Below are 27,930 nucleotides of genomic sequence, written 5' to 3' on the forward strand. Positions count from 1 at the left end.
GTGTGTGGTTTGCTTTCACGTAGCTGGGCATTATATGCATGCAGTGTCCAAGGGAGGCAGAAAAGGGCACAGGATTCCCGGAACTGGAGTTAGGAGATGGTTGCTAGCTGCTACATGGGTGCTGAGAATTATTGAATCTGGGTCCCCTGAAAGACCAAGAGTTACTTTTAACCACTTTTAACCATTTCTCTACCTCTATTTAGTTTCAGTTTTGAAACAGGGTCTGATGTGGCCCAGGTGGACTTTGAACCTGCTGTATAGCTAAGCCTAACCTGGACTTCTGAATGCTCCCACCTCTACCTCTCACACCCCGGGATTGCAGACACCCATTGCCTGTCTGGCTCAGACACAGTTATTGTTCCTTCTTTTCCCTCCATTCATAACCATGTCTGTTTCCTACGGGCTCAGAGCTGAAGCGCTTCATTATGATGACAGGCAGTCTAGACGACCAAGCCACCTCTGAGTTGGCAGCATGAGGGCTGCTGATCCCTTATGCAAAGAGGCACACTTAGGAAACTTCGTGAAGAAAACTTGCGAAAGAAAGCCTGTCTTTAAAGCTCAAGAAGAATTTGGTGAGCCTGCCTCGAACAGTGGTTTAACTGCTTAGTTTCTGGAAAGATATGTGTACATCCATTCCCCAGCGCCTGTGAGTACTAACTCATTTGGAAAAGGTGGCTTGCAGATGTAATTAAGGATTTTAAAATGAGACCATGAAAGCTGAGAGCAGTGGTCAATGCCTGAAATTCTAACACACACACTCCCATTATTATTATTTCTTAGATTTATTTTATTGGTTTTTAAAATATGCATGTGGGTATGCACATGTGAGTAAAGTGACCTCAGAGGCCAGAGGAGGGCATCAGATCTCTTGAAGTTACAGAAGAGCTGCCCAACAGAGCTGCTGGAAATTGAACTCCGGTCCTTTGTGAGAGCTGTAAGAGCTTTCAACTACTAGACAGCTTTTCAGCTTACCAACCCGCTGTGGTTATATTTTTGAGACAGGGTCTCATTGTAGCCAATGCTGGCCTCAAAATCATTGTGTGGTCAAGGATGCAGAACTTAACACTAAAACACTACTAGCTAAGCCACAAACTGTATCACAGGTCGGTCACCAAGTGTCACTAAGGTCCTACTCCAGGACCACAAGTTCTGGGTTATTTTGAAATGTATCTCATCACCTCAATCCATCCTCAATTCTTCTTTCCCCTTTTCTTCTCTTCCTCTCACCTCTCTCTGCCTCCTTCCCTCTCCCTTTTGGCCCCTTCCCCAATCAGATAGTGCCTTGCTATATAGAAGAGGCTAGCCTCAAACTTGTATGGAAAGGCCTACTGTTTCTGCCTCACAAACTTTCGTGGTTCAGGCATAAGTCACCACTGCTAGCTCTGTTGGCTTGGTTTTTTTTTTTTTTTGTTTGTTTTTGTTTTTGTGACAGGGTCTCACTCTGTGTAGCCCAGGCTGGCCTCCAGCTCAAGATGATCTCCCTGCTTCAGTCTCCCACATGCCATTAGCATGTTCTGGAAGCTCTTTCCTTAAGTTGCTTCTTCAGTCTGTCCACATCTTAGCTCCATTATCATCGAGATGGAGGAGGCCACTGTCATCTCAGCCTGGGGTCTGGTACAACCTCCTGCTTGGGCTTTCTACTTTTAGTCTCTCTCTAACCCACAGGCCACTTAGTTTTATTGTGAAAAGAGCCAAGTAGTTACTATTTTAGGCTCTAAAGACCACACAATCTTTGCTCCACCTTGGCCAATGTAGTGAGACAATTTGTATGTAAGTGAGTAAGGCTCACTTTATTTTTGTCCCCCCCCAACCCCCCGGAGCTGGGACTGAGCTAAATCCCCAACCCCTTATTTTTTGAACATTAAAATTTGAGTTTCATGAGGAATATTTTTTTTTTTACTTTTGGTTTTCAGGCATCCATTAGAAAAGTTAAAAGCATTCTTTGACCTGTGGATCATACTAAGCCACTGTCTGTTGATTCCTAAGGCCCTTCTGTGCCCAGTGTCCAAGACCAGTCAGCTCGCTCCTCCACTCCTCCACTGCTCCCCTCTGCTGGAGAAACTCACAAAGCCTGGGAGCATGTGGGTGTGGTGGCCTTTCCCACTCTGTCACCATGCCCCCTCATGCTACATTCTTTCCAGAAGGTCAAGGTCCCACGGGTCGGTGCTGTCAGCAGTCAGCAGTCAGCAGTCACCAGCCCTGCTGGAGTGCTCTTGGGTACATCTTCCCTTCCCTTGGCTGTCATTCAGTGTTTGGGTCTTTGAGCGGGAAGAGGGGATTATGCCTCCAGAGTCTTTTCTCACATGTTCCTAATGGAAATTATGCTCCGTGTATTATCAACACACACCTTTTTCTCCACCCCACCCCAGACTTTGCTGGTGCTAAGCATACTTTCTACCATGACTGAGCTTCACTCCCAGCCCTGTACTCTCTTCCCCTCACCCATTTAAAATGTTTGCCCCAACCTGTAATCGTGTATTATTTGATTTTACTGGAGATTTTCAGGAAGTCAGGGATTTTGTCTGTTTTCTTCAAGTTGAAGGCTGAACACCTGGGGGCATCTCACACACTGTGGGTGTTCTCTGGAAATGTGTGGAGGGAAAGGACCGTTGAGTATTACTCACTGTTCAGCCGCCACCACGGCAGACCTCAGAAGCCTCCCTGATGGACACAGGCTGGAAGCTGAAGATGCTGCTGTAGCCTCTGGCCACCTCCTGCCTGCAGTAACCAAGGCTCTGCCCTGAGCAAATTCCTGTGCTTGGGAAATGCTGTGCTCTGTAACCTGCTTTGCATTTCCTCCTGGTGCCCTTCCTCTGCTGTTCTTCCTGTGAATCAGCCTTCTCTGATGAGAGTAACCCCTCACTCTCATAACTCTGACCAGTTTTCCCACCCGGGAGTGGAGTTGCCTGGGATCTTAAAGGCATAGTAGTTAAATCAGATACATTACTCAGCCGCCTTTCAGGAATGCCAGGGGTAAAATCCAGAGGCGGAGAGAAACTTGAGAAACAAGGCAGCCTTCAGAGGAGCCTCGCTCTCCCTCGAGGACTCGGTGTGCTGTGCTCCATAGGAACGCTTTCCAGAGTTTGGAAGGGTAAGTCTGGGCAGGGATACAGCTCACTGGTAGAGAGTGCGCTTAGTATGTCAGGGGTTCCAGCCCCTCAAGGAGAGAACAGCGGAGGCAGGAAAATTGTTTGAGTTTAGGAGTTTGAGAATAGCCTTAACAGCATAAGGTGATCCACCCCCTATCTAAAGAAAAGAATAAAATCCAGTTCATCCAAGTGCTCAGAAGCCGCATGGGCTGGTGGCTGCCCACCGGACAGCACAGCAGTGGGACCTTTCTACTGGTGCACACAGTGGTGGCGCTCGCTTTTAATCCCTATGCTTGGGAAGCAGAGGCAGGTGGATCTCTGTGAGTCCAAGGCAGTCCTGGTCTATAGAGCTAGTTCTAGGACAGCCAGGGATACACAGAAAAGTCATCTTGGAAAAAAAAAAATTCTATCAGACATCCATGTTTTAGACCCAAACCCTACACACTATTCCTCACCAGTTTTCATTTTAATTATAGTGTTTAGGTGGGCCTGGTGGCACACTGCTGTAATCCTACGCAGCATTTGGGAAGTGGAGGCCAGTATCAGCTATGTCACCAGCTTTCAAAGGCAGCCTGAGCTATGAGACCCTGACTTATAAAGCAAACAAAATTGGAGAATTTATGCACAAGTGCATACTTTCGTTTCAGTACTTGGAATTAACCACAAGTCTTCGTGTGCTGAGAAAGCTTCCTACTAACCACTGAGCCATACCTCAGCGTCTCACGGTGGCGTGGCTCCTCTAACATGTCAATTTGAGACTCCTTTCCCAGAGATAGCTTCCCAAATCAGTCAGATGTATTTGCTCTCCAAATAGTGTTCTGCACTTTTCTTTCCACTTAGCAGTGTCTTGGAGAACTTCATACGAGGATATGTGTGTATCTCAGGCTGAGGTGGAGCTTAGGAGCAAAGCATTGCATAGCAGAAGCAGGACTCTGAGTTTAACTTCAGCACTGTGAGTACAATGTTTAATTATAAAATATGTCTCCTCTGTTCTGGAGTTGTACAGTACCCCATAGCTTTATGCCTTCAGCAATGATGGGCACTGGTATCTCATTTTCTTGGATTTTGAATAGTACTATATACAACACCCTGGCACTTCTGTCTGTATTTGTACACATTTATCTATGGTAGATACCGAGTAGTAGAATTGCTAGGTCATAGAGTCACAGAGCACTACCTCTGGGGCTCGGCACACCCTCTTACTCCTGCCTAGAATACCTCTCTCCATGACTAACTCCTATTCAACAAGCCCAACCAGGTGTCGTGCTTTTGTAGAAAGTGTTCCTTCCTGCCTCAGTTTACTTGTGGGACTGTCCCTCCACATCTTCATTGTTGTATACATAGGGCTCAGCCTTATTTCTCTATATAGTCCCAAAACCTGGGATAGGGTTTGGCATAAAGCAAAAATCCAAATGTTTCCTCAGGTGAATAAACAAACAAATGAAGGCTCAGTGGTTAGGACATTCCAGAAATTCAAGGCGAGGCTGAGTGTCCTGAAAGTTGACTGTAGATCACTGTGCCACCCGGTACTCTGAGCCAAGTGTTTTCTTGCTGGGTTTCTGTCTCTGTCCCTCTCTGGGCCTGGGCATCTCATCTTGAACTGATCAGGTTGAGGGATGACAATGTTGAAGGACTGTAATTAAAGGGTCTGTTTCTATGAGATCTGAGCCCCTGGGGGAGTGGGAGCTGGGAGCCTGAGCCCATGTCTGTCTCCTTTCACCTACAGCTCCAAATGTTCTGTCCTTTGCCCCCTCCCAGTACCTTAGGGACAATTAAGATCAGCTGCAACATTTCTGCTTTCCGATTCTAGATTGGAACCCCAGGGAAGCCAGATGTTTTCCACTGCATATCCTCTTCTCCCTGTGGTCTGATGAACAGCCTTGTTTCCTGAGCCTCTATATCCTGACTTCCCCACATCCCTGAGCCTGGCTGCCAACTTTATTTTTTAATGAGGTTTTAATAGGCTGCCTCTGTAATTAATTTCATCCTTGTATTTTCACACTTTCTGTCTAGGTGCCTAAACGTCCCCAGGCGATAGGTGCGATGGTAACTGATTCCAAATCGTGAGAGCACCACGGCTGTGATTAGACAGTTCCCAAGCCCCTCTCATTTGCAGTTGTTTAACAATCATTAATTAACTGGGGCACACAGCCCAGTGGTAGGGTTACCTGTCAGGTTTTACAGAGGCAGAAAGAGATAAGGAGAAAAGATCTGCCCAAGCCTTGAGAGAGTGGGTGTAGAAATTGGTTTCAGAAACCACATCCTCAGGTTTCAAATCTTCTATTACAGATTTGCTACACGCGCGCGGCCAGAGTCCTCAGGCCACGAGTGATGGGCGTCTTTGTGACAACACCGGCCGCTGAAGGAGAGAGTTTCACGCTCCTAAGTCTACCCCCGGCAGCTGGTGTCACTCCTAAGTTACCGTTAAACTCAGAAGCCCCTCTTCCCATTCTGTGAGTGGACTCTACTGAGCGAAGAACTTGTCAGTGATTTCTTCCAGATTTAGAAACAACACGATTTTGCTATTTTTAAAGTTGTCTTTTAAAAAATCCGCGCGCGCACGTACTCACACTTCTAAGGGAGTGGAGGGGGCTGGGTTGGAAATGTGCCTGCAGGAAAGAGAGCAGCAAGGCCGGTTGCTTCCCAGAGCGCGCACGGTCCCCTAGGGGGCGGTCCCTTGGGCTCTCCAACCCGGAGTGAACTGTGACTCCAGGACCCCTGAACCAGAGGCCTGGGACCCCGCTGACCCGCGTCCCCTCCTGTCTCTCGGGTCCTGGGCACCACTGCTGGCTCACCCGGCTCAGGAGAGAGCAGGAGGGGCGGGGAAGCTGAGCAGGTGGCGATTAGGTCAGCCTCAGAACATTCTTGGACCGCTCTAGTGGATATAAATAACAGACCCACGGGCTCTGAAATCCCGAGAGGCTGGGGGTGGGGCAGGGAAGAAGGGATCTATTTAGGGTGGGGTGCCATCGTGACGATTCGGAAAAAGTGTACATTGGTCTAGGAGGTAAGACCAAGGATTTAAATATGAGTCGAGATACAAAATCTGAAACTGTGAACACCGAGGAGTTCGTGTTTTTTGTTCCACCCCCACCGCGTGTTTGTCTCAGGTCTGGGAATGCGTGCTAGAGCTGCAAGCAGAGCTGCTCTAGGTAGGCATGGCTTTCCTAGTCTTGCTTCTGCCGGACTAGAGATCTTGGGCAAACCGCTAAAGGTATCTCTAAGCCTCGTTTACGCCATTGTGAAACGTAAGGTTTACAAAGAGTGGGTGGTTGTGAACCTGTCTCCCCGTAGAAAGGTGCTCTCAGCAAAGAATGTAATGCAGCATTGTCCCCGAATCCCACCCCAATGATTAGTGTGCAAGTTTCCGCTCACTCCCACCGGCCTCCCAGGCTCTGGAAAAGTCGGAGAGCGACAAAGCTCAAATCTAGCTCTCTGGTGGCTTCGCTCTGCCACCTTAGACTATTGGCTCCGGCTTCTCTGCACCGGGGGAGCAGATCCTATGGCTTGTATCCCGAGCCACCTAGCGCAGGGATGCCTGCAGTCCCCGCTGCGGGGATGCCGTCGGTGGGGTTGGGGCGGCGGCACCGCGAAGAGGGCGGGCCCGGGGGCCGGGCTTCCCGGGGGAGGGCCCGAAGCGCTCCAGGAGGCGGTGGCCGGGACCCGGGAGTGGTAGAACTGCACACCGAGCGTGACCAGATTCCCCTAACCCACTGAAGGCCCCTGAGAGGACACGGTGAGTGCTTTGGAGGGGATGCTGGGGAACACGGTGGCTCTAGCTCGTTTTCTGGTCCTCCGACTCCTGAAGTTGGCAATGGGACGGACTCCCGCGCGGGCGACCCCGGCCATTGGCTGCCACGGAGCGCAAGGCCATCTCATCTCCTACGCTAATTAGGCGTTTCTTCAGACCAGCCAAGGGAAATGGGGCGTCCACGCTGGAGGAGTAAATCATTTCTTGGGGCCCCTAGAGAGTCCCAAACTGCTCTCCTCGCGCCCGTTCTGAAGCCCTAGAAGGGGCCTCTGTAAAAAGCCCCCCCCCGCCCCTTCGCGCCACCATCTGTATGGCTAACCCTAGTAGGCAGCGCCCCTTCCCCGCTGCAGTAACCCGCTGGCCCCACCTCCCCGCCGAGACCAAGTTCAACAAGTTTGTCCAAGAAGTCCTAGAGCCTCCATGTCTAGGCCTGGCTATGCCTATCCGTGTGGCTGGCTCCACCAGCTTAGAGTTGTTCAACACCGAGCCTTCTGGGATCCGGAGGTGGTTTGTTGGGTGGCGCTGTCTATAAGGGTGGAGGCCAAAGACCGGCAGCCCCTGGGTTCTGTGATTTGGTGTGGAGGTTCGAGGTTAGGAGTGCGTCATCAGCGACAGGCACCTCAGCCGGCAGGTCGGGTTTCCAAAAATGCCCCTTTGTTATGCCCCTCCCTGACTCTGCCTCCTCCCCCTTTCTCTGAGCCGCCCCCTCCCCCAGCCTTCCAAAGACTGTGCCAGTCTCTTGGTTTTAAGTGCCCCTCTCTGGATCAGCAACCAGCCCCTCCTGCACCTCCAAATCTTAGGTCTACAGGCTGACTGGGAGAGGCTGCTGGGCGCAGCCTGTGACTCAGGACACAGGACTGGGCTGGGAAGGGTGGCTTTGCTCTCTTCCAGGCCTATGTCCCCAGCTACTGGAAAAGGGTGGGGGCTGGCTTATGTGTAAGTGAAGAGCAAGGTAGAAGCCTTTAAGCTCAGGTAGGGAGAGTGGGCTCAGTCCTGAAGCCCAGGACTCCCCGTTCAGCACTAGCGGCGGCGGAGAAGATGACCCTGCCAATGTCCCAGAAGCCTTCTCTGACAGGCTAGGTGGAGGGCCTGGGCTGGAAAGATTTTTAACTACCTGTTCTTGTTCTCTGAGCTCTTACTGTGGTAGGATGTGCTTACTCAGATGTGGGCCTCTACTAATGTCAGGAGGCACAAGATGCCAATCCCCCTCAGCAGGGACCAAGGTGCCAGGTCCACCCCCATAGCCAGATGAAGTTGGGGTGCCGGGCCTGGCTGTGCCTGGGGCTCCATCCAACTTGTGTTTGCTCTGTGAGGCCTGAGGGAGCTGTGCCAGCACTATACACACAGCCTGCTCTGTTCTGGGGCCAGGGAGAAGGAACGGGTTGGGGGCAGCTCTCCTGGGAGCCAGGAGCAGGGAGCCTGGAGTAGCAGGGGCCCCAGGTCCCAGATAGTTCACTGGGGCAGCTCCAAAGGCCTAGTGATTTATAATTATTGCTCTTCCTCCTCACACACACCCCATCTGACTGGCAAGCCATTCTGGACAAGTGGGGCTGACTCAAGAGGAAACAAGGTGGAGAGCTAGTTGAGGTTGGGGGGCAGTTTGCTTTGTGTCCAGGGATCTTCATTGCCTATAGGCTAATGGGGTCCCAGGGAGATGCTGGTCTCCCTCCTGCCAGCAGAAGTAGGAAGTCAGCTTAGACCAGGCTTTTCTCAGGGCTGCTGTAGCCAGCAGCTTTTCTGGTCTTCAAATGGGACATTCTTCTTTCTTTTTTGATGCTGATGATGGACCTAACCTCTGGCCTCAAGTACATCCTATCTCTGAGCTATGCCTCCAGTCCCTTGTTTTCTGATTGAGTTGTTAGGGATTTTAGTGCCCCAGGGGTAATGTGAATCGAAACTGCAAAAGTCTGTCAATGACTTTGGACAAATCCAATCACAACCTATGGATTGTATAGTGTGGGGCTATGGGAGCCCCGAGGAAGGCAGAGTGAAGTTTGGAGTTTTAAGAGTAAGTAGAGGTTTACCAGTTTAGAGAGCACTGTGTCAGAGTCCTGCTTTGGTTGCTGCCATCTCATACTCTTGTCCTCTTGACCCAACTGTCCCTTAGGCCTTGGGCTATCTCAGGGAAGAAAACAATTTCCTTCTATGGACTAAGAGTCGGTTTGTACCGGGGAGAGCTGAGAACTTGCCTGGAGGCAGGAGGTTGCATGTCACCGTGTCCTCTAGTGTCCGGGAAGGGAGACAGGGGTGGGGGGGACAGAGAGACAGAGAGATAGAGATGGACAGATAGACAGACTTTGGGGGTAAAATTTCACTTTGCCGTCCTCTACTGGCAGTTCATAATGTCCCACCCTGGGCTTTTTGAAGGCAGAATGGAATTATCTCAGGACCCTTTGATCAGGACTTTTGGATGTTGTGTGGTGGTGGTGGTAGGGGGTAGGCAATTGTCTCCTTATGAGTGATGGATCTTTCAAGTGTTTCCGGTTCACTACCTAGTTTGATCAGCCATAGCATGGACGCTAACTAGGTGGGGGAATTTCCACCTCAGAGTGAGCTGAGGCTCCCTTAGGACAGTAAAACACAGTTGTCCGAAACTTCCTGGTCATGATAGGGCCCTTCTGGCTCTCTTTCCACTCTGTTCAGCATGGACAGTTGCTGGGGTTGTGACAGGGTACCACCTCACTTGGACTGGTTTGTTCATGGGGTTGCCTTGTCATCCAAGGGGCCTAGTTAGGCAAGAGTTCTCATCTAAAGTAGGTGTGTGGGGCTTCCTGCCCACCATCCACCCCTGTCTGTCACCTAATCCCCTGCTGGGCTGTGTGACCGATCTGGCATTCTCGGCCTGGAATCTGGCACTTCTGACAGCAGTTGCTATATTGGGGGTACTGGGCACCGCCCTGGACACTGGAGGCTCCCACTCTTGACTCCCTTCTGTGCTCTTGTTAACATCAAGACAGAGTCATAGCAGCAGCTTGGAGACTTGGACACGGGTCCTTGAAGTGATCTGGAGACCCCAGGTATGTAGAGGATGGAGTGAGACGGGTAGATCCGGAGGGAGAAGGGAACTTGGGAGCTTCTTTGCCTCTCTCCTGGCTCCTCTTGGGGACTTGTAGCCCTTTGCTGCTTGGTCACTGCTCTGCTCTTTCCGTGGGTGGTGGGGATGGCAGAGGACAAAGCTTTGGACTATTAGAAGGCCTTTTCCCAGCCCCCAAACTGCAGGCCTCACTTTACTGCTTATTTACCTGCCTTCCTCAGCACCACATCTGCCACCATTCCGTGCTGCAGGGATACCATGGCTCCAGAAGAGGACGCTGGAGGGGAGGTCCTAGGGGGCAGTTTCTGGGAGGTAAGCCGCTGGGGACTGGGTTTGGAGTGGCAGTAAACTGTCCCCCTCTTTCTGGGCTCAGCTACCTATCCAGGGGAGTAGCCTAGCTCTCAGTCCCAGCTGGAAAGGGGACTCATAAAGCCATCGCTCCACTGTGCTCCAGGCTGGCAACTACAGACGGACGGTGCAGAGGGTTGAGGATGGGCACAGGCTGTGTGGGGACCTGATTAGCTGCTTCCAAGAACGCGCCCGCATTGAGAAGGCCTATGCCCAGCAGCTGGCTGACTGGGCCCGCAAGTGGAGGGGTGCCGTCGAGAAGGGTGAGCCAGTACACAGGCCTACCAAAGGCCTCACAGGTGGTGAGGGTGGGACCTTCGGGACAGCTTCTTGAGGTTTTGTGGGTACTGGGGATGGAATTTAAGACCGCAAGCGTGCATGGCAAGAGGGATCTATATTCCTACTCCACCTGTTTTCTAGAACAGAAATGAAGGTCAGAGAAGGGACTTGCCTGAAGTCACAGCTAGAAGAAGCTAAATGTGGAATGCAGGTCTTTTATCTGGGTAGAGAGATCCCAGGCAAACAGCTTGTGCAGCAGACTTGGCTTTACTCTGCTTTGGACAAGTTAACCTCTCTTCTCTAAGTTTAGTTTCTTTGTTGTTTGTTTTGTCATTGTTTTTGCCCATTCCCTGTCGGCAATGGCGGTGTTCCCATGGTACTAGTGAAGGCAAAGATTCACGAGATCACTCATGTCAGGGCAGAGTAGGGAATCCTAATATGCAGCACTTGACATTGGTGCTGTTCAGTTTGGCACCCCAACTCGTACCAGGGCCCTGTCTGGCACCCAGAGCGGGATGTGGGGAGATGGGAAGGTCGTATTTAAGATAGCAACCGCACCTGGCCCAAGCTCATCATCCCTCTGCAGGCCCACAATATGGCACTCTGGAGAAGGCCTGGCACGCCTTCTTCACTGCGGCTGAGCGGCTGAGCGAGCTGCACTTGGAAGTGAGGGAGAAGTTGCATGGTCCAGACAGCGAGAGAGTGCGGACTTGGCAGCGCGGGGCTTTCCACCGGCCAGTGCTGGGGGGCTTTCGGGAAAGCCGGGCTGCAGAGGATGGTTTCCGTAAGGCCCAGAAGCCCTGGCTAAAAAGGCTGAAGGAGGTGAGGCCAGGGGCAGCATTTACTGGTGGCAGGCACCCTCCAGGTCCGCATAGGACCAGGTGTGGCGTCTAGGATTCCGAGTTGTTCTCATGCGTCTTAGGTTGAGGCGTCTAAGAAGAGCTACCACACAGCCCGCAAGGACGAGAAGACAGCCCAGACCCGGGAGAGCCACGCGAAGGCAGACAGCTCCATGTCCCAGGAGCAGCTTCGAAAGTTACAGGAGCGAGTGGGACGCTGCACCAAGGAGGCAGAGAAGGTACAGTTCCCTGGCAAACCTTCCGGGATGCCTCTTCAGACCTTAGGCTCCTCCTGCTCTAATTCCCAATGCCTTCCGTTCTTGAGATGATTATCTAAAACTGGAACTTGGGCTGGGTGTCATCGGGATGCACACTTTAATATCAGCACTCAGGAAACAGAGGCAGGTGGATTTCTATAGGTTGAAGGCCAGCCTGGTCTATATAGAGGCTAGCCCTGTATACGTGGAGTTCCAAGACAACAAAGCTACTGTAGTGAGACTCTGTCTCAACAAACAAACAAACAAACAAACGAACAAGCAGGAGGAACTTGGGCCTGGGGAGATCGCTTAGTTGGTGAAGTGCTGGTTGTGGAGGTAAAAAGCTAGACAGCGCAGCAGGAGTGGCAAAGCAGAGTTGTCAGAATGGATGTGAGGCAGGAATGGACGGGACAGGTGGATCCCAGACCTGGATGGCCAGCTTGTCTAAAGGCTGTGCGGGACTGAGGAAGGCACCCCATGTTGACATTCTGCCTCCACCATATGCACGCATGAACGCACGCACAGAGAAACATGAGGAAATACGATGTTTTTTTTTTTTTTTTTTTTTTTTTTTTTTTTCGGAGCTGGGGACCGAACCCAGGGCCTTGCGCTTGCTAGGCAAGCACTCTACCACTGAGCTAAATCCCCAACCCGAAATACGATGTTTTACCTAGGAGTTTTTTTTTCCCCCCGAGAGAATAATGGCTGGGTTTCAGGCAGTTGGGGACTTGGTTACCTGGAATCATTTCTCATATTGCATACTCTGTCCCCTACCCCCAGTGCCCTTCTCTCTAGCATTCCAGGACCTGAATGGCCCTGAATGGGTGCCATTTCTATAACACCTCCTCTAGGAAGCCTACTTTGATTTATCTCTCCTTATCATCTAGATTGACCTTGTCTTGTGCTCCATCCAGATTCTTATAGGTGTTTGTATGCCACTTCCCTTATTAGGCTGCTTCTGTCAGTCCCCGAGGGTAGGAAGTGAGTTTCAGGCCTTGCTGCCCCTGGTAGCTAGCTTCAGGTCTAGCCTGTGGCTATGCTCAGTGAATACTGGTTGCAGGCCTAAGTGGAAGGCAGTCTGATCTCACTGCCTCCCCTCTCTCTCACTCAGATGAAAACCCAGTATGAGCAGACCCTGGCAGAGCTAAATCGCTATACCCCACGCTACATGGAGGACATGGAGCAGGCCTTCGAGAGCTGCCAGGCCGCTGAGCGCCAGCGACTTCTCTTCTTCAAGGATGTGTTGCTCACCTTGCATCAACACCTCGACCTCTCCAGTAGTGACAAGTATGGCCGGCACACTGGATAGAGGCTTCCCTGACTTCCTCTGGGTTGGGCTTCATGACTTGAAGGGGGCCTTGGCCTTCCCTGTCTGACTGAGTCCTCATAGGTTCCATGAGCTCCATCGAGACCTGCAGCGGGGTATCGAGGATGCCAGCGATGAAGAAGACCTGCGCTGGTGGCGCAGCACACATGGGCCTGGCATGGCCATGAACTGGCCACAGTTTGAGGCAGGTGGTATAGGCTGGGTGGGACTTGGATTGGGCTCAGTGTGGGTCCCAAAAGAATGACAAGGTTTGCACTGAAGTCAGCGAAGGTGTTCCAAAATCTCTCCACAGGAATGGTCCTTAGACACACAGAGAGCCATCAGCCGGAAGGAGAAGGGTGGCCGGAGCCCAGATGAGGTTACTCTGACCAGCATTGTACCTACAAGAGATGGCACCGCACCCCCACCCCAGTCCCCATCATCCCCAGGGTGAGAGCCAGGACCCTGGTCAAAAAAAAGAAATAGCTCTATTCCCTGCTTGTTCCCGCCTCTTACTTCTTTCCCATCTCATCTTGGTAGAGTTAAGGTCATTTCACAGAGGTTTAGATTTGCTCCCTGGTCTAATGTCCCTCACAGTTTGGATGTATAACAGCCCTCTTCACAGAGTTGGACCCACATTCACAGTAGTGAGAGGCAGCAGTGTGACTGACTGTTCACTCAGCTTCTTCCCACCCACCTCTTTAGCGATCCTCCAAGCGGCAAAGACCATTGTCTTGAGTACTGGATATAGTCGGTCTTTTGCCCTGAGTTGTCCCCTTGTGTTTCCTTCTCTAGTAGTGGGCAGGACGAGGACTGGTCAGATGAGGAGAGTCCCCGGAAAGCTGGCACTGGGGTGAGGGTACGGGCGCTTTATGACTATGCTGGCCAGGAAGCCGATGAGCTGAGCTTCAGAGCAGGTACGCGGGGCCCTTCCATGTTCCTTCCCATTTCAGCCTGTCCTACCTGCTAGAGCAGGGCTGTAGAGAAGGAAAGCCAGAGACTCCCTTCTCACACACGCGCTGCTGGGGGTCCAGCCTCAACCTAACAGCTGCTTCCCTGGGGTCTAAGGCTGGGTGGCTTTTCCAGGCTGTGCTCTATCCTGGTCTGAGTTGGGGATCCTCCAGTTTGTAGGCCCTTGTGCTATCCCATCCCCCAGTTGAGACCAGTGAAGCCAAAGCCTTTGGCAGTGACCAGTTCATCTTTTTTCAGGGGAAGAGCTGCTGAAGATGAGTGAGGAGGATGAGCAGGGCTGGTGCCAGGGCCAGCTGCAGAGTGGCCGCATTGGTCTGTACCCTGCCAATTATGTAGAATGTGTGGGTGCCTGAGTGCCCTGACAGCCCTGTGAAATGGCCAGAGCTCAACCCTTCCTGGACTGCTGGACCTGAAAGCCCTGAACCATATGCTGCTGCTGTCCCTCTGTTCCCACAGGAGGAAGTCTTAGGGCCCATGACGGGAAGGGGGTCTGGGTTTAGAAAGAGGACAACAGTTTAGGTTGAGGGCAGGATGGGAGATTGGAGTGACAGAGGGTTGAGAAGGGCCTGAACCTCCCAGGGAGCATTTGGGTCATCCCACAAGTAGGGGGATCCAGTTCCTAAACTGTTTAGGAGTTCCTGGTGTGAGGTTGGGGAGAATGTAGTTTGGGGCTAGCAGCACCCTCTTTTGTGACTTCTTGTAGTGTGTATTAAATTTGATCAAGAATAAAAACTCCATCAAGTGTTGTGAGCATCTTTTGATACCCCACTCTTGCTGGTGGAAGGCATGGGGCAGGTTAGTGGACCGGCCGTGTGTATGGAACTGGGATTGGGCAGGCAGTTGCCTCCTGGTATCTGTCCCGGAATTTCAGTGGTGTAATCTGGACTGGAAGAGCCTCTGCTCCAGGCCAGTTGCTGGATTGTGAGCTGAGCTGGAACCCTGCCAATGTCTTCCCGATGGAACCAGGAGCACTTGGGAGATTGTTAATCATTACTCATCTATCAGTAATTCATCACAGAGTCTGTTGCCATGGATATCTGCCTGTGGCCCACAGGCAGTAGTCGAACTAAGCATGTAGGGTTCTGGCGTTCAGCAGGAACTCGCGAGGAAATTTGGGCCAACCCACGAGCCGTAGCCCGTTCCGGTTACCGATTGGCTAGGCGCGGCGCGGCGTTCACTCTCAGACCCATTGTGGAGCTCCCGGCTGCTGACGTCATGTTTCAGTCCCGCCCGACGTTCATTGGCCCAGATATGGTCGAATCACTCTACTCGTAGGCGGGTCAGGGCCCTGTCGGGACCGGCGCGGTTAGCCTCCCTTCGCCGTCAAGGATTGGCCCGCGCCGGGACCTGTCGGTCGCGGTTGTGTCTGGGAAGGAGAGAAAATGGCGGCGGGCCCGAGCAAGAGCGAAATCCAGACTCTTTTTAAGAGGCTTCGCGCAATTCCCACTAACAAGGTGCTTGGGCGGGAGGGGCACGGGTCCTGGCGCCAGCGGAGAAGACGTCTCCTGTCCTCTAGGGTCTGAGAGAGGGCGGCGGGGACGGAGGTTGGAGGCTTTCTTGTGGTTTCTAGCGCTGGGCCTCAACTCTGGGCCCTAACCATTTACTCGTCGCCTCTTCCACTTAGGCCTGTTTCGATTGTGGCGCCAAGAGTCCTAGTTGGGCCAGCATCACGTATGGTGTATTTTTGTGTATTGACTGCTCTGGAGTGCATCGCTCCTTGGGTGTTCATCTCAGCTTTATCAGGTTGGTTCTGTGTGAGGGTGTTGTGCCTTCACAGGGGCTGTATGTATGGTCAGAGAGGAGGAGAGGACGTTAGGAATTGGACCTTTCTGAACTCGGTGTTTGGATACCTCCTGGCGGGCTTTTCTCCTCACGGAACATGATACTCGGGATCAATTTGGGGGAGAAGTTAGATGCATTGACCTTGCTATTGAAGAAAGATTAGCCCAATAGATCTCTAGTGTGCTTTTGACCACTCTTGGAGGAGAGCCAAACCCGTGCTTGCATTCCTGAGAAGTCGACCTCATTTTGGATCTCCTTTTCAGAAATAATTAGTACCCTTTGGATTAGGTGAAGAGCAATGATTTCAAATACAGGGAAGAGAGGAGGAAATGGGACAGTGAGTGCTGGTTCCTGGACACCCACAGAAGCCTGAGGCCAAATGACAGGTTTGGTCTTGATAGGGAAGCATGTTTTGGTGTCAACGGGTAGTTGACACTCAGTGCTTGTATACAGGTCCACAGAGTTGGATTCGAACTGGAGCTGGTTGCAGCTGAGGTGTATGCAGGTCGGCGGGAATGCCAATGCGGTAACGTTCCTTTACCTTCCTTCTGCCTGAGTAGTTAACTTTTCTTTGATTCTTAGAAGTGAGTTTGGTTTCTCAGTTCAGAGAGGTTGCAGCTCTGGAACATGCCACACACTTTCAAAGAGGCTTAATTAAGTACAAACTGAACTAGACAGTGCTTTCTGGAAAAGCCCAATGTAGTTCGTCTCCATAGTCATTGGGGGTTTGTGGGCTCCTGGGGAGGATAGCTGGAGTGAGAGGTACATACATTCTTTAGTTCCCTAGACTTCATTCCCTGGTCTCACACGGAGGGGATGGCATGGTGTTTTGGGTTTTGTTTTGGGGAATTTTTGGATGAGGGAAGAGTGAGGTCAGTTATGTGAGGTGCACATATAATAACAAAAATTAAGGTTTTGTTGTTGTTGTTGTTGTTGTTATTGTTGTTGTTGTTGTTCCTGTCTTGTTTTGAAAAGGAATTTTGGAAGACCTTTACCTCTATGAAAATCAGTTGGGGTCAGTAGTGTGTCAGTCTGTATAAATAATACCCCAATTGTTTAGTAAAATGTTTCCTATAGTGTGAATACAGTTCTCTTTGATGAGAGTAAATACATATTACTTCCTCTGTCTGCTCTCCAGACTGCTTTTTTCCGCCAACATGGATGTCTGGCCAATGATGCTAACACCAAATATAACAGCCGAGCTGCCCAGATGTACCGAGAGAAGATCCGGCAGTTAGGGAGTGCAGCTCTGGCTAGGCACGGCACTGATGTGAGTGTTGGTTCCTGGGCTAGGGTGTTGGGATAAGAGATGTTAACAACCCTGAGTTTCACAGTGTCTCCTCCCTTTCAGCTTTGGATAGACAATATGAACAGTGCTCCTAGTCACTCTCCAGAGAAGAAAGACTCTGATTTCTTCACAGAGCATACTCAGGTGAGTACCACAGGGATATTTCCTCTGATAAATGCTTTACTTACCAAGGCTGTAGTACCCTTTTGTGATCATGACATAAATTCTTGTGTTTAGGTATAATGTCTCAGAGAATGTTTTGTAGTTAAGAATTGGTAATTACTGCCTGCTTCTTAATGGAATGCAGTGGAATCCTCCTTAGAAATGGATTCTAGAGTAGAGAAAAGTTGGAAAGCTCAAGAAGTCTCAGGGACCCTAAACAACTTCTAGATTTTCCAAAAAGGAACAGAAGTTGGAGACAATGAGGATCGCCTCTCCTGTGACCCACCTGTATATAAGAAAGGTCTCCCCTCTGTTGGCAGTGGGTATTGAAGTTAAAGCCTCAGGTCACATCCCAGCTTCACTGCAAGCATTTCTGTGATGTGGCCAAGTGACTTAACCTAGCAAAGCTCAGTTTCCAAAATGGAGACATAGTTACTTGATAGAGTCTGTACATAGTTACTTCAGCTGAACCTGCTGTATCTGTGAGCACCCAGGGATTTGTGCCTGTGCATGGCCAGAGTTGTTACTGCTTTATCAGTTAGGGGAATGAGTTGGGCTGTAAGTTGAAGATGCTATTTTCCTACATTTTTCTTCCATGGTAACTGGTGAGTATAATTGCTAATCTCCAGTTTTGTCTTAGAGCTGGGAGCAGTGCCTCCCATCCACAGGTAGCTGTGGTTTTTTAGGAGGGCTCATTGAGGCCTCCATGATCTGGCTTCCTTTTTAGGCCCCTGCTTGGGATACAGCATCCACGGATCTTTCAGGGACTCAGCAACCAGCCCTACCTTCAGAGAGCAGTAGCCTGGCGCGTGAGTTCAGCCCAGATCTCGACAAAGTGCTTGGGCTTGGAAAAGGGTTAGGGTATAGGAAGTGGACACTTGACCAGTAACATAGAAGTTTGGAGAAGGTTTCACTTTAGTTCTTGGAGGAATGAGTGGGCATACATCTTTTGATGGCAAGCTGAGGAAAGCCAGTGACTCCTGTCTTACCACCTCCTTAATGCTTCCTGTCAATTGCTTCCACAGAACCTGAACCTGGCCCCAACACTGATCTGCTTGGAACCTCACCCCAAGCCTCTCTGGGTATGACAGCTGGCAGGTGTGGGAGGCTGGGAGAAAGTGGGCAAGTATTTGTTCCAGATCTCTGTTGCCTACTCACGTGAACTAACCACAGCCCACTGAGCAGCTGACCCCTCTTGGGTAGGCACTGGAATTGAAGCTCTGATTGCCACGTTGACCTCAGAGCCTTTGAACTGACAATTCTGTATGGGCTGCCATTTTGAGTGTGGGAGTAGATCTAGCCACAAGATGGGAGGCTGGAATGGGACTGGTGTCAGGTAGGACCTGCTCGTTTCGTCCATTTCCAGGGTGTGGGTTTAGCTTTAAGCTACTCATGGCTAGAGGTAATACTGTCCTTTCAAAGTTCAGCCTTTTCCCACTCTTCTGTGGCCTTCAGACTTGGTTATGGTAAATAATTCCTTTGCTGACCTTGGTTTGTTCTGTTGACTCTTGGGGGATGGGACAGGAAGCCAGTGACTATCCAGCTGATTATGTGAGAAGGCAGACTTTGAAGCAGGCTCTTTGTAGGCTTCTAGGTTTGGGAGCTTTATAAAGCTTCTGGGGCAGGCCCTTGTTAGCCACACGTCTGTTTCTCCTCCAGAATCCATGTATCTGTCAGCTAAAGGGCTCTCTTCTACCAGAGGTAACCAGGGGTTTGGGACGCCTGTCCTGCTTGCCAGCTCCCTGCATTAGCAGCTGAGACTGTTGAGCAATTTCCCTGCCTAACAGTTGTCACTTTGGTTGGGTACTTTGTCTTTTGTGCCTCGGGTCTAGGCTCTTACTGTGACTTTTTGGGCATCAGCAAGCTCCCCTAACTTTGTCTGGTTTTGGCTTGAACAGTCTCGGCTGGATCTGGTGGCGGCAGCTTTTGCCTTTCCATCTGAAGGAGTTCTTTTTACATGCTCTTGTTGTGAAGCTGCTTGGTGTGGACTAAGCCACCTTCTCTGACCTTCCTTTGTCCTAGCTCATGCTCACCTTCTTCCTCACACAGAACTGAAAAGCTCCATTATTGGCAAGAAGAAGCCAGCAGCAGCTAAGAAAGGGGTAGGTGGGATGAGACAATATTGTAGGGTGGTTGTGAGCTGGAGTTGGGCTCCTTCAGTTCTCCCCATGTACTGGCAAAGGTACTAAACTTGTCTGAACCTTGTCTGTGAAAGTGATATAAAGTTACTTATCTTAACTCCTGGTACAGTAAGCTCCCAGTACTTACTCCTGGGCAGTAAGCTAGATCAAGCACATCTAGTATTTAGAGAACTTGGCACATAGCAGGCCCCAGTCAGCATTAATTGTTGTCTTCATTCCTGAGACCTGTGCGGCGGTTGTGCCAAGCAGAACCACTGTTGTCTTAGAATGCTCACTGGACCCTAAGGAGGAGGACCCCTTTCACTGTGGGTGTGACTACAGTGGCCACATTGGGGAGGGAGCTGAGGAGACTGGCTGGCCAGACCCCACATCACATGGTTTTCTCTTCAGCTGGGTGCCAAGAAAGGCCTGGGAGCTCAGAAGGTGAGCAACCAGAGCTTTACTGAGATTGAGCGGCAGGCCCAGGTGGCAGAGAAGCTCCGAGAGCAGCAGGCAGCTGATGCCAAGAAGCAGGCAGAAGAGTCCATGTGCGTGATTGCTGTGGTGCCCTTGGCTTGTGTGGGGGTTGGTGACAGGTGGCATGGGTGGCAGCCTCTGAGTGTTCATTCCTTCCAGGGTTGCCTCCATGCGTCTGGCCTACCAGGAGCTCCAGATTGATCGCAAGAAGGAGGAGAAAAAGCTACAGAACCTTGAAGGAAAGAAACGAGAGCAGGCTGAAAGGCTGGGCATGGGCTTGGTGTCCCGAAGGTGAGGCTAGGGCTCTGGTGTATTAGAAAAATGCCATTGTTTTTCTGGGAGCTAGAACAGGCTGTACCTAGCAAGTCAGGGTTCCTTGCTTAGTCTTCTTCTGAGGCTGAAGAGAGAATTATTTTGTTGTCTTAAAGTGCCTAGGACAGTGGTTGGCCCATGTGTGTTCATTGCTTAAGTGAGCAGGATCAGGCGCTGTTTTACTCCAGGCTAGGATAACACTTATTAATATGACTGCTTTGTGACTGAACAGTTCTTTTTTCTCCAAGACCTAAGATCCTTAGGGCTTGGGGGCTGGAGAGATGGCTCAGAGGTTAAGAACACTGTCTGCTCTTCCAGAGGTCCTGAGTTCAATTCCCAGCAACCACATGGTGGCTCGTAACCATCTATAATCAGGTCTGATGCCCTCTTCTGGCCTGCAGGCATACATGCAGGTAGAAAGCTGTATAACGTATACATAATAAATAAATGTTTAAAAAAAAAAAAAGAACCTTAGGGCTTTTTGCTTTCTTAGTCCTTGTCTAGTAAATGCCATTCGTCCTACCAGATACTATAATACCTCAAACTATCCCACACTTCTAATGCCTCTGGGGAGTCCTATGTGTGTTTTTGTGAGCGTGTGTGTGTGTGTGTGTGTGTGTGTGTGTGTGTGTGTGTGTGTGTGGCCACCACTGCCTAGCTAGGAGTCTATTGTTCTAGAACTACTTGGTTTGTGTTCTGTGCTTTGCTTAACAAAAGCAGAGCTGCTCTCTGAAGCATTTTGAGTTACTATTTAGAGATTTCAGTAATAGTGGTTTTTTCAAAGATTTATTTATTTTATTTATATGAGTACACTGTAGCTGTCTTCAGACACACCAGAGAGGGCATCAGATCTCATTACAGATGGCTGTGAGCTACAGCACATGACTTTGTTTTTTAAGATGGTCTTAGTGTTCAATCTGGGCTGGCCTCAAACTCCCAGAAATTCTTTTGCCTCTACCTTCCAATTGCTGGAATTAAAGATAGTAATAGATTTTTTTTATATCTTTTAAAAATTAAAATATGTGGGGCCTGGGAATGTAGCTTGGTTGGTAGTGTGTTTGCCTTGCATGCATGAAGCTCTGAGTTCAGTCCTCGGTACTATATAAAACTAGTGTGTTGGTATAAGTCTGTAATCTCAGCACTCCGGAGGCAGGAAGGTCAGAGGTTCAAGGTGATTCTTGGCTATATAGCAAGTTCCAGGCTAACCTGTGCTAAAATGTAACTGCAAGGTGGCATGCACCAGGGATCCTAGCACTTGGAATGTAGAAGTGGGTAAGATCAGGAGTTCAGAGTGATCTTGGCTACATAGGAATCCAAAATCAGACTGGGTTCTGGGAGACTGTCTCAAAAGAGAACTGATGGTGATGATGAAGATGATGATGAAGAAGAAAAAGAAGTAGAAGAATATCTGCTGATGCCATTGACAAGGTCCTGGCTGCAGTTAGCGTGTGCCATGGCTCTTCTTAGGAGGCCTGGGCTCCCTATGAGAAATGTCTTAGACGTGGTAAGGACTTCGCTACCTCTGTGCACATGAGGATCCTGAGATGCTAAGCAGCTTCCTCAACGCTCCAAACCTTGCGGTTGGCAAATGAGCTGACTTTTTCATTCTAAATTCATTTGTAGTTTTGTTTGTTGTTTATTTTTGGTTTTGTTTTTTAACACTGTGTGGCTCTGGCTATCCTAGACTCACTTTGTAAACTATGCTGGCCTCTAACTCAGAGATCTGCCTGCCTCTGCCCAAGTGCTGGGATTAAAGGCCTGTGCTACTATACCCTCCAAGGCAAGTCTGACTTGAAATTTAATCTTTAAGAACATATACTTGGATTTACCTTATTCCTTTTCTGTGTGTGCACTAGTGTAAGCACTAGTGTCATTAGTGAAGTGCAGGAGTGTGAACATCTGTGTGTTCGTGTATGATGTGTCTATAAGGTTTTTTTTTAAATTATTACATTTTTTTCGTGTGTGCGTGTGCGTGTGCGTGTGCGTGTGCGTGTGTGTGTGTGTATCTGTGATCATGTCCTTTCACTGTCTGGGCTCCAGGGTAAAATTCAGGCCACTGGACTTGGTAGTGAGTGCTTTTTTACCTACCGAGCACTCTTACCAACATTTTTATTGTTACCAAACAATCTTTTATTTTGTCTTTTTTTTTTTCCTGGAGCTGAGGACCGAACCCAGGGCCTTGCGCTTGCTATGCAAGCGCTCTACCATTGAGCTAAATCCCCAACCCCTACTAAATCTTTTTTCCTACTAAATCTTTTAAAATTACATTCTTATTTACTTTTTTTAAAATTTGTATGTATATATATATATGTATGTATGCCTAATGGCACACATGTGGAGGTCAGAGAGTACCTTGGTAAAAGCATTTCTCCCCTGCCAAGTCTTAGGGAGTGATCCCTGGTATGCTGCTAGTGTAAGCACTAGTGTCATTAGTGAAGTGCAGGAGTGTGTAGATGTCTGTGTGTTTGTTAGTTTGAGACAGTGTCTCATTAGTCCTGGCTGGCCTCAAACAGGCTGGTCTTTTGTTTTAGTTTTGTTTTGTGGACAGTCTTATGTAGCTCAGGCTGGCCTCAAAGTAGTTACATAGGCAAGGATGACTCATGGTCAGAGAGAATATTGGGTCACCTGGGACTGGAGTTAGATAGTTGTGAGCTGCTAAACACATGTCCTCTGGGAAAGTGGCAGTGACCTCTGAGCCTTCTCTCTAGCCCCTGTGTGTTCTTTTTTTTTTTCTTTCTTTACAGTGCAATAGAATCTCTTACTTAAATCTAGTCCACCTTATTTAAAATCCAGTTGCAAAATATTCATTCCTTGGCAGTTTTCAGTTTGGAATCTATTAGTGAGTTTGTGTGAACCAAAGAGATCCTGACAGGAGTGAGGCATTGGCTGTGCTGCCACCCACTCTAGGGAGCACTGGCAGATCCAGGTCTTGGTGTATGGCCAGACCCTGTGCTAGGAGACGCCCTTTCTTCCTCTTTTCTTTTCTAAGAGATGGAAGATTAAGGGCTCACCGAGATCCCATGAGGGTTTCAGGTGTTTCCACTCTGTTCTGTGCATGTGTACATTTGTCAGGATCTCAGGAAGGATAGAGTCTGTGGTGTAATGGCACTCTAAGTAAGGATGACGATGGAGCTGGGCATGGTGGCTCATGCCTGTCATCCCAACCCTGGAAAGGCTGAGGGAGGAAGATCTGGGTCACATAGCCAGTCTCCTTAGAAAATGCAAACCAAAAACCAAAAGGGGAGGAATGGAGGCTGGTGTACATTATTCAGATAACCACCAATAGCCACTGTCTTGGGACAAGCCTTTTGAGAGAACAAAGCTGGTATGTTAACGTTTCTGAGTGTGGTCCCAGGTCATGGAACATAGTTCTTTGCCTGAACTGGCCCAGTGCAGCACACAGGCAGGAGCCACATTGTGGTGGGTGGTGGGTGGTGGGTGGTGGGTGGTGGGTGGTGGGTGGTGGGTGGTGGGTGGTGGGTGGTGGGTGGTGGGTGGTGGGTGGTGGGTGGTGGGTGGTGAAACAGACCCATCAGCCTAGCCTCTGCTCTTGGTCTGTGAACAGTTGATCCTTATTGCCAGCCTTTGGCCTGCTGTGCTTTCCCCACAGCTCCATCTCCCACTCTGTGCTGTCTGAGATGCAGATGATTGAGCAGGAAACCCCGCTGAGTGCAAAATCTTCCCGTTCACAACTTGACTTGTTTGATGATGTTGGAACATTTGCTTCTGGACCCCCAAAGTAAGGCTGTTGCTGGGGCATAGACTTGACTGTTTTGTTCTTTCACAGGTTTCTCTGAGCTATTCTGATATCTCCCTAGGTACAAGGATAACCCCTTTTCTTTGGGAGAAACTTTTGGTTCCCGCTGGGATTCAGATGCAGCCTGGGGTATGGACAGGGTAGAAGAGAAGGAACCTGAAGTTACCATCTCCAGCATCCGGCCTATTTCAGAAAGGTAGCGTGGCAGGCAGTGCTGTCTGCAGAATTTGCAGTGATGCAAGGGTTTGGTACCTGCACTAGCTGTATGGCTGTTGAGCTAGTGCAGCTGAGGAACTGAGTTTTTAATGTTATTAATGTAATTTTAGCAGATGTAAATAGCCACATATGGCCTGTGACCATTCACTAGACAGGTGGGAAGCCTTGGATTGGGATCTGTTTTATGGTGGGAGGAGCCTGCTTTTCTGTTTCAGTTCTGATGTCCCTTCTAAAGGTGACTATATGCTTCAAGTTTTGATTGTTTGCAGAATAGGGATCAAACCCATGTTTTCCACCTGGTAGGCCCCTTATTTTTTTTAAAACTCTCACTCTATCTCACTATGAACAATGTTTTGTTACTATAGACTATCCATTTGTAAAATATGACATAAGAAATAACTTCACTGGGTTGTTGGAAGGACAGTTGTAAAACCCCCAGCCTAGAGCCTTCATCAGGAGTGAAGTGGCGTGGCCCTCCTATCCACATTAGCATGATTCTGAAACAGTGATCATGGTACTGAATAGTTACGGCAGGAGAGTGGGTGTAAGCCAGGGAAACAGACCTGGTTACTTAAGATTCTGAGTAGGACAAGGACAGCAGCAGTGATAATAGGGCCTTCTTGTGAGCCTAAGCCCTCAGAACCATACTCCACTCTGTCCATACTCCACTCTGTCTAGATTGAGGAGGCTCTTTGTGCCTTGGCTTCAGTGAAGAAAAGGGAAAGGACCTCTTGGCATTCTTTTGTAGGGTATTCACTAGGGGGAAAGGTTCTTGAATCCCAGAGTCGCAGGACAGATGATAAGCCATGGCCAGAAAGTTATGGGTACAGTTTTTGGTTTCTGAATCCACTTTCCCTGGTGGTAATGAAAAGGGACAGAGATGTTCTGCACTTGCCCACAGAACCACAAGTCGGAGGGAAGTGGAGAGTCGGAGCTCAGGTCTTGAGTCCAGTGAAGCACGTCAGAAGTTTGCAGGAGCCAAAGCCATCTCGTCTGACATGTTCTTTGGTCGAGAGGTGGACTCTGAGGTTAGTGAAGTTGTGTACTTGGCACAGCAGGCAGCAGCCAGAGCTTCCCTGTCTGTCCTTGGGCTTCAGCAGTAGGTGACCTAACTTGGCATAAATCAGTTCTTTTATCACTGGCCAAAGATTGCCCAGACCTTGTCTTTTCTCCAACACAGTATGAAGCCAGGTCTCGGTTACAGCAGCTTTCGGGCAGCAGTGCCATCAGCTCTTCAGACCTTTTTGGGGATGTGGATGGAGCTCACGGAGGAGGTACGGCCTCCGTGTTGTCGCAGACACCGAATGAGCACAGCTGGAGTGCCCTGTTGCTGGGAAGGGCTTCTTGCAGAGCTCTTGATCACCCCTTCCCTTAATTTTACAGGAACTGTATCTCTGGGGAATGTACTTCCTACAGCTGACATTGCCCAGTTTAAGCAGGGTGTCAAGTCTGTGGCTGGCAAGATGGCTGTGCTGGCCAATGGTGTGATGAATTCTTTACAGGTGAGGCTGGGCTACTGGACCTGGGAAGAATTGTTGAGGTTTGCCTTCTACTGTATTTAGATACTGCTAACTAGCCCTGGCCAGCTCTGTAGAGATCACTTGATTTTCTCAGCAGGAAAGTTACTCTCCATCCTTGTTTTTGGGCTAAGCCTCTCCCTAAGGTGATAATGTGTCTGCACTGATTTGGCTAAGCTTATTACTTCTGCTCCCCCCTAACCCCCCAGGTTCTGTCAGGCAGGACTTTCATTAGTATCTAGGTGGCTTTCACTCCAGCTTCCATCACATACTTCCAACATGGGGTCCCCAGCCCTCTGCAGCAGCCAGCCCTAGTTCTGCTGTGGATGCGCTGGGCAGGCATTGTGTATACTGGGGGAGCTCCTGCAGATTAGAGACTCTGACTTTGTGTTTTTATTCTCCCCACTCAGGATCGCTACGGTTCCTACTGATCCAGGCTCCATGGCTCAGGCCTGTGGTGGTGACAGCAAGAACCCTGATTCCCAGGCCAGAGATGCCTATCTTGTGGATCTGGGGATTTTGACTTTGTGTGTGTGGTGTGTGAGTTGGATGAGTTGGGGGATCTTGGCAAGGGGAATGGTCAGCATCAGCCCTTGTCCTCAGCCTGTGCTTTGAGTCCTTGTCCTCATCCCTCACACTCTCCCTCCATGCTAATGTCCTTCCCTCTGGTCTTGCCCCAAAGCTGCTGCTGCTTGGCCTGCTGTACTGGGAGTGAGGGGAGGAGTCCATCAGGATGGCTTTATGGGTCTAGTTCTCCCCACGAGGGAAGGCCTAAGGCTTTGCAGGCTCTAGGATCCTTGTAGGTGGTTTGAGGGCTTGGGCCTCCATCTTCTGGAGACAGGGGAGGCCTAGCAAGAGTTGTGCTGTATCAGCCCTTGTGGGAAGTTATGGATTTGCCACTGCTGTTCCTGTCAGTGGCCTCTTCTGGGTTCCAGAGAAGGATGGATTAGGAGAAGGACCCTGGTAGCTCACTAAGAGCTAGAACTTTTGCTTGGTACCTGAAGGTTTTATTTGGGATCAGCCTGGAGGCCTGAGCAATCTTCCGTTGTCACAGCTGTCCCTTGGAGGCTGACTTCTGCCTGGGTGTTTGAGAGCCTTTACCCACTATTCCTGTGGATCACAGCACCCTCTGTCTATGCTTGAGGTCCTCTCTTTTTGTGTCCTGCTTGGCCCCATGGTGAGTCTCATCTGTGTCCTGCCTGGATGCTGTGAACCTACTATTAGCTGAGAAAGCTGAGACTCTGAGAGAAAGAAGCCCCTGGAGCTCAGCTTTTATCCTCTGCATCATCCTGGGTTTAGGGGTCCTGGACAGCACCCCATCAACCAGTGAGAGCTTGAGGACCTGCAGCTGCAGGCTCCGAACACTGGCAGCTGGGCCATGCACTGTGTCATCCTTGGTGCCATCTCACCCTGCCACGCTGGCAGTCTGGGCCCAACCTCTACCTGTGGCTTGCAGGTTGGGCTCCGAAACAACGACCACTCTTCCCTCATCCCTCCCCAGAGGGACATGACTTTCTTTCAGCACTGTTTGTATTGAAACAAAGTGGTGTCAAAATAAAGCCCCCACGGGGCCCTGCGGGTCAGTGTCCTCTCCATCCTGCCTCCCTGCCCAGTGTGGCCCTTCGCTCACTCTCTGGGCTCCCACCGATATGGGTTGGGCGTCGGTGCCAAAGCTGAGGGCACTCTCTCCGGGGCCTCCAGCTTGTCTCTTCTCTGAAAGCCAAAGGCCCCTGGCTCCTTGCCCCTTTGCTGCCGCGGGGTCCGGTACAGCCTCGACCTCACCACCCTGTTGCACGTGGAGGAAAGAGGTGGTGTTAGTTGGTCCTTTAGTTTGTCTGCAACCTCAGTGGTTCAGCACCTCATCACAGGAAGCAGACAGGGACCTGCTTGTCAACGGAGCTCTGCTTTGTGTTTGAGACTGTCTCCATACCTCAGACTGGCTTTGTACTTGAAATCCTCCTGTCTCAGCATTGGCTAAAGGTACTAAAATGCTTGGAAAAGCATTTTAAATATATATTTAATAGAAGAAGACCCCCCCCCCCCCCGCTCCCCGGAGCGAGGACCAAACCCCGGGGCCTTGCGCTTGCTAGGCAAGTGCTCTACCACTGAGCTAAACCTCCAACCCCTAAATATATATTTAAATTTAAATATATATAAAATATTTTGGAAGAGTTAGGGATGCTATGTGTAAACCCTTATAGGGCCACTTTGTTAGTTATAAGCCTCTCTGGGAAATAGAGGGTTAGAAAGGCAGGTACAGGGAGCCAAGTTCCAAGCGATTTCCAGTACCTTGGAATCATCTGGGGTGTTTAAATACATGATTTCTGTTTCCAACGCTAACTTGGTATAGTAGGACTCCAGCTTGATAAATGGCACTGTGACAAGCTTCTCTGTTTCTGGTACACACCAGAATTTGAGGAACCT

The 27,930-nt window shown here is 50.0% G+C and overlaps 2 protein-coding genes across 6 annotated transcripts; both read left to right on the plus strand.

Annotated features, from left to right (window-relative positions):
• Positions 1-6,715: 6,715 nt before the first annotated feature.
• Pacsin3 (protein kinase C and casein kinase substrate in neurons 3) lies at positions 6,716-14,627 on the plus strand. 2 transcript variants are annotated; one of them, XM_032903663.1, is made up of 10 exons: positions 6,716-6,825; positions 10,096-10,186; positions 10,329-10,485; positions 11,088-11,323; positions 11,424-11,579; positions 12,709-12,884; positions 12,988-13,108; positions 13,217-13,353; positions 13,699-13,820; positions 14,113-14,627. In XM_032903663.1, the coding sequence occupies exons 2-10, from the start codon at positions 10,133-10,135 to the stop codon at positions 14,226-14,228; spliced, it is 1,275 nt and encodes a 424-aa protein (XP_032759554.1). In that variant the 5' UTR covers positions 6,716-6,825; positions 10,096-10,132; the 3' UTR covers positions 14,229-14,627. The 2 variants fall into 2 exon arrangements, with proteins under 2 accessions (XP_032759554.1, XP_032759555.1); XM_032903664.1 differs by lacking the exon at positions 6,716-6,825 and adding an exon at positions 7,268-7,471.
• Positions 14,628-15,142: 515 nt separating this feature from the next.
• Arfgap2 (ADP ribosylation factor GTPase activating protein 2) lies at positions 15,143-27,090 on the plus strand. Of its 4 annotated transcripts, none has more exons than XM_032903666.1 (17): positions 15,143-15,329; positions 15,500-15,618; positions 16,111-16,183; positions 16,796-16,927; positions 17,009-17,089; positions 17,835-17,916; positions 18,133-18,189; positions 18,767-18,808; positions 19,130-19,209; positions 19,639-19,775; positions 19,864-19,995; positions 23,627-23,755; positions 23,835-23,969; positions 24,891-25,017; positions 25,170-25,263; positions 25,373-25,491; positions 25,917-27,089. In XM_032903666.1, the coding sequence occupies exons 1-17, from the start codon at positions 15,258-15,260 to the stop codon at positions 25,935-25,937; spliced, it is 1,632 nt and encodes a 543-aa protein (XP_032759557.1). In that variant the 5' UTR covers positions 15,143-15,257; the 3' UTR covers positions 25,938-27,089. The 4 variants fall into 4 exon arrangements, with proteins under 4 accessions (XP_032759557.1, XP_032759558.1, XP_032759560.1 ...); XM_032903667.1 differs by having other exon boundaries at positions 19,157-19,209; XM_032903669.1 differs by lacking the exon at positions 18,767-18,808 and having other exon boundaries at positions 19,157-19,209; positions 25,917-27,090.
• The last annotated feature ends 840 nt before the right edge of the window (positions 27,091-27,930 follow it).

Source organism: Rattus rattus, chromosome 5 (genome assembly GCF_011064425.1).
Source record: "Rattus rattus isolate New Zealand chromosome 5, Rrattus_CSIRO_v1, whole genome shotgun sequence".
NCBI lineage: Eukaryota > Metazoa > Chordata > Mammalia > Rodentia > Muridae > Rattus > Rattus rattus.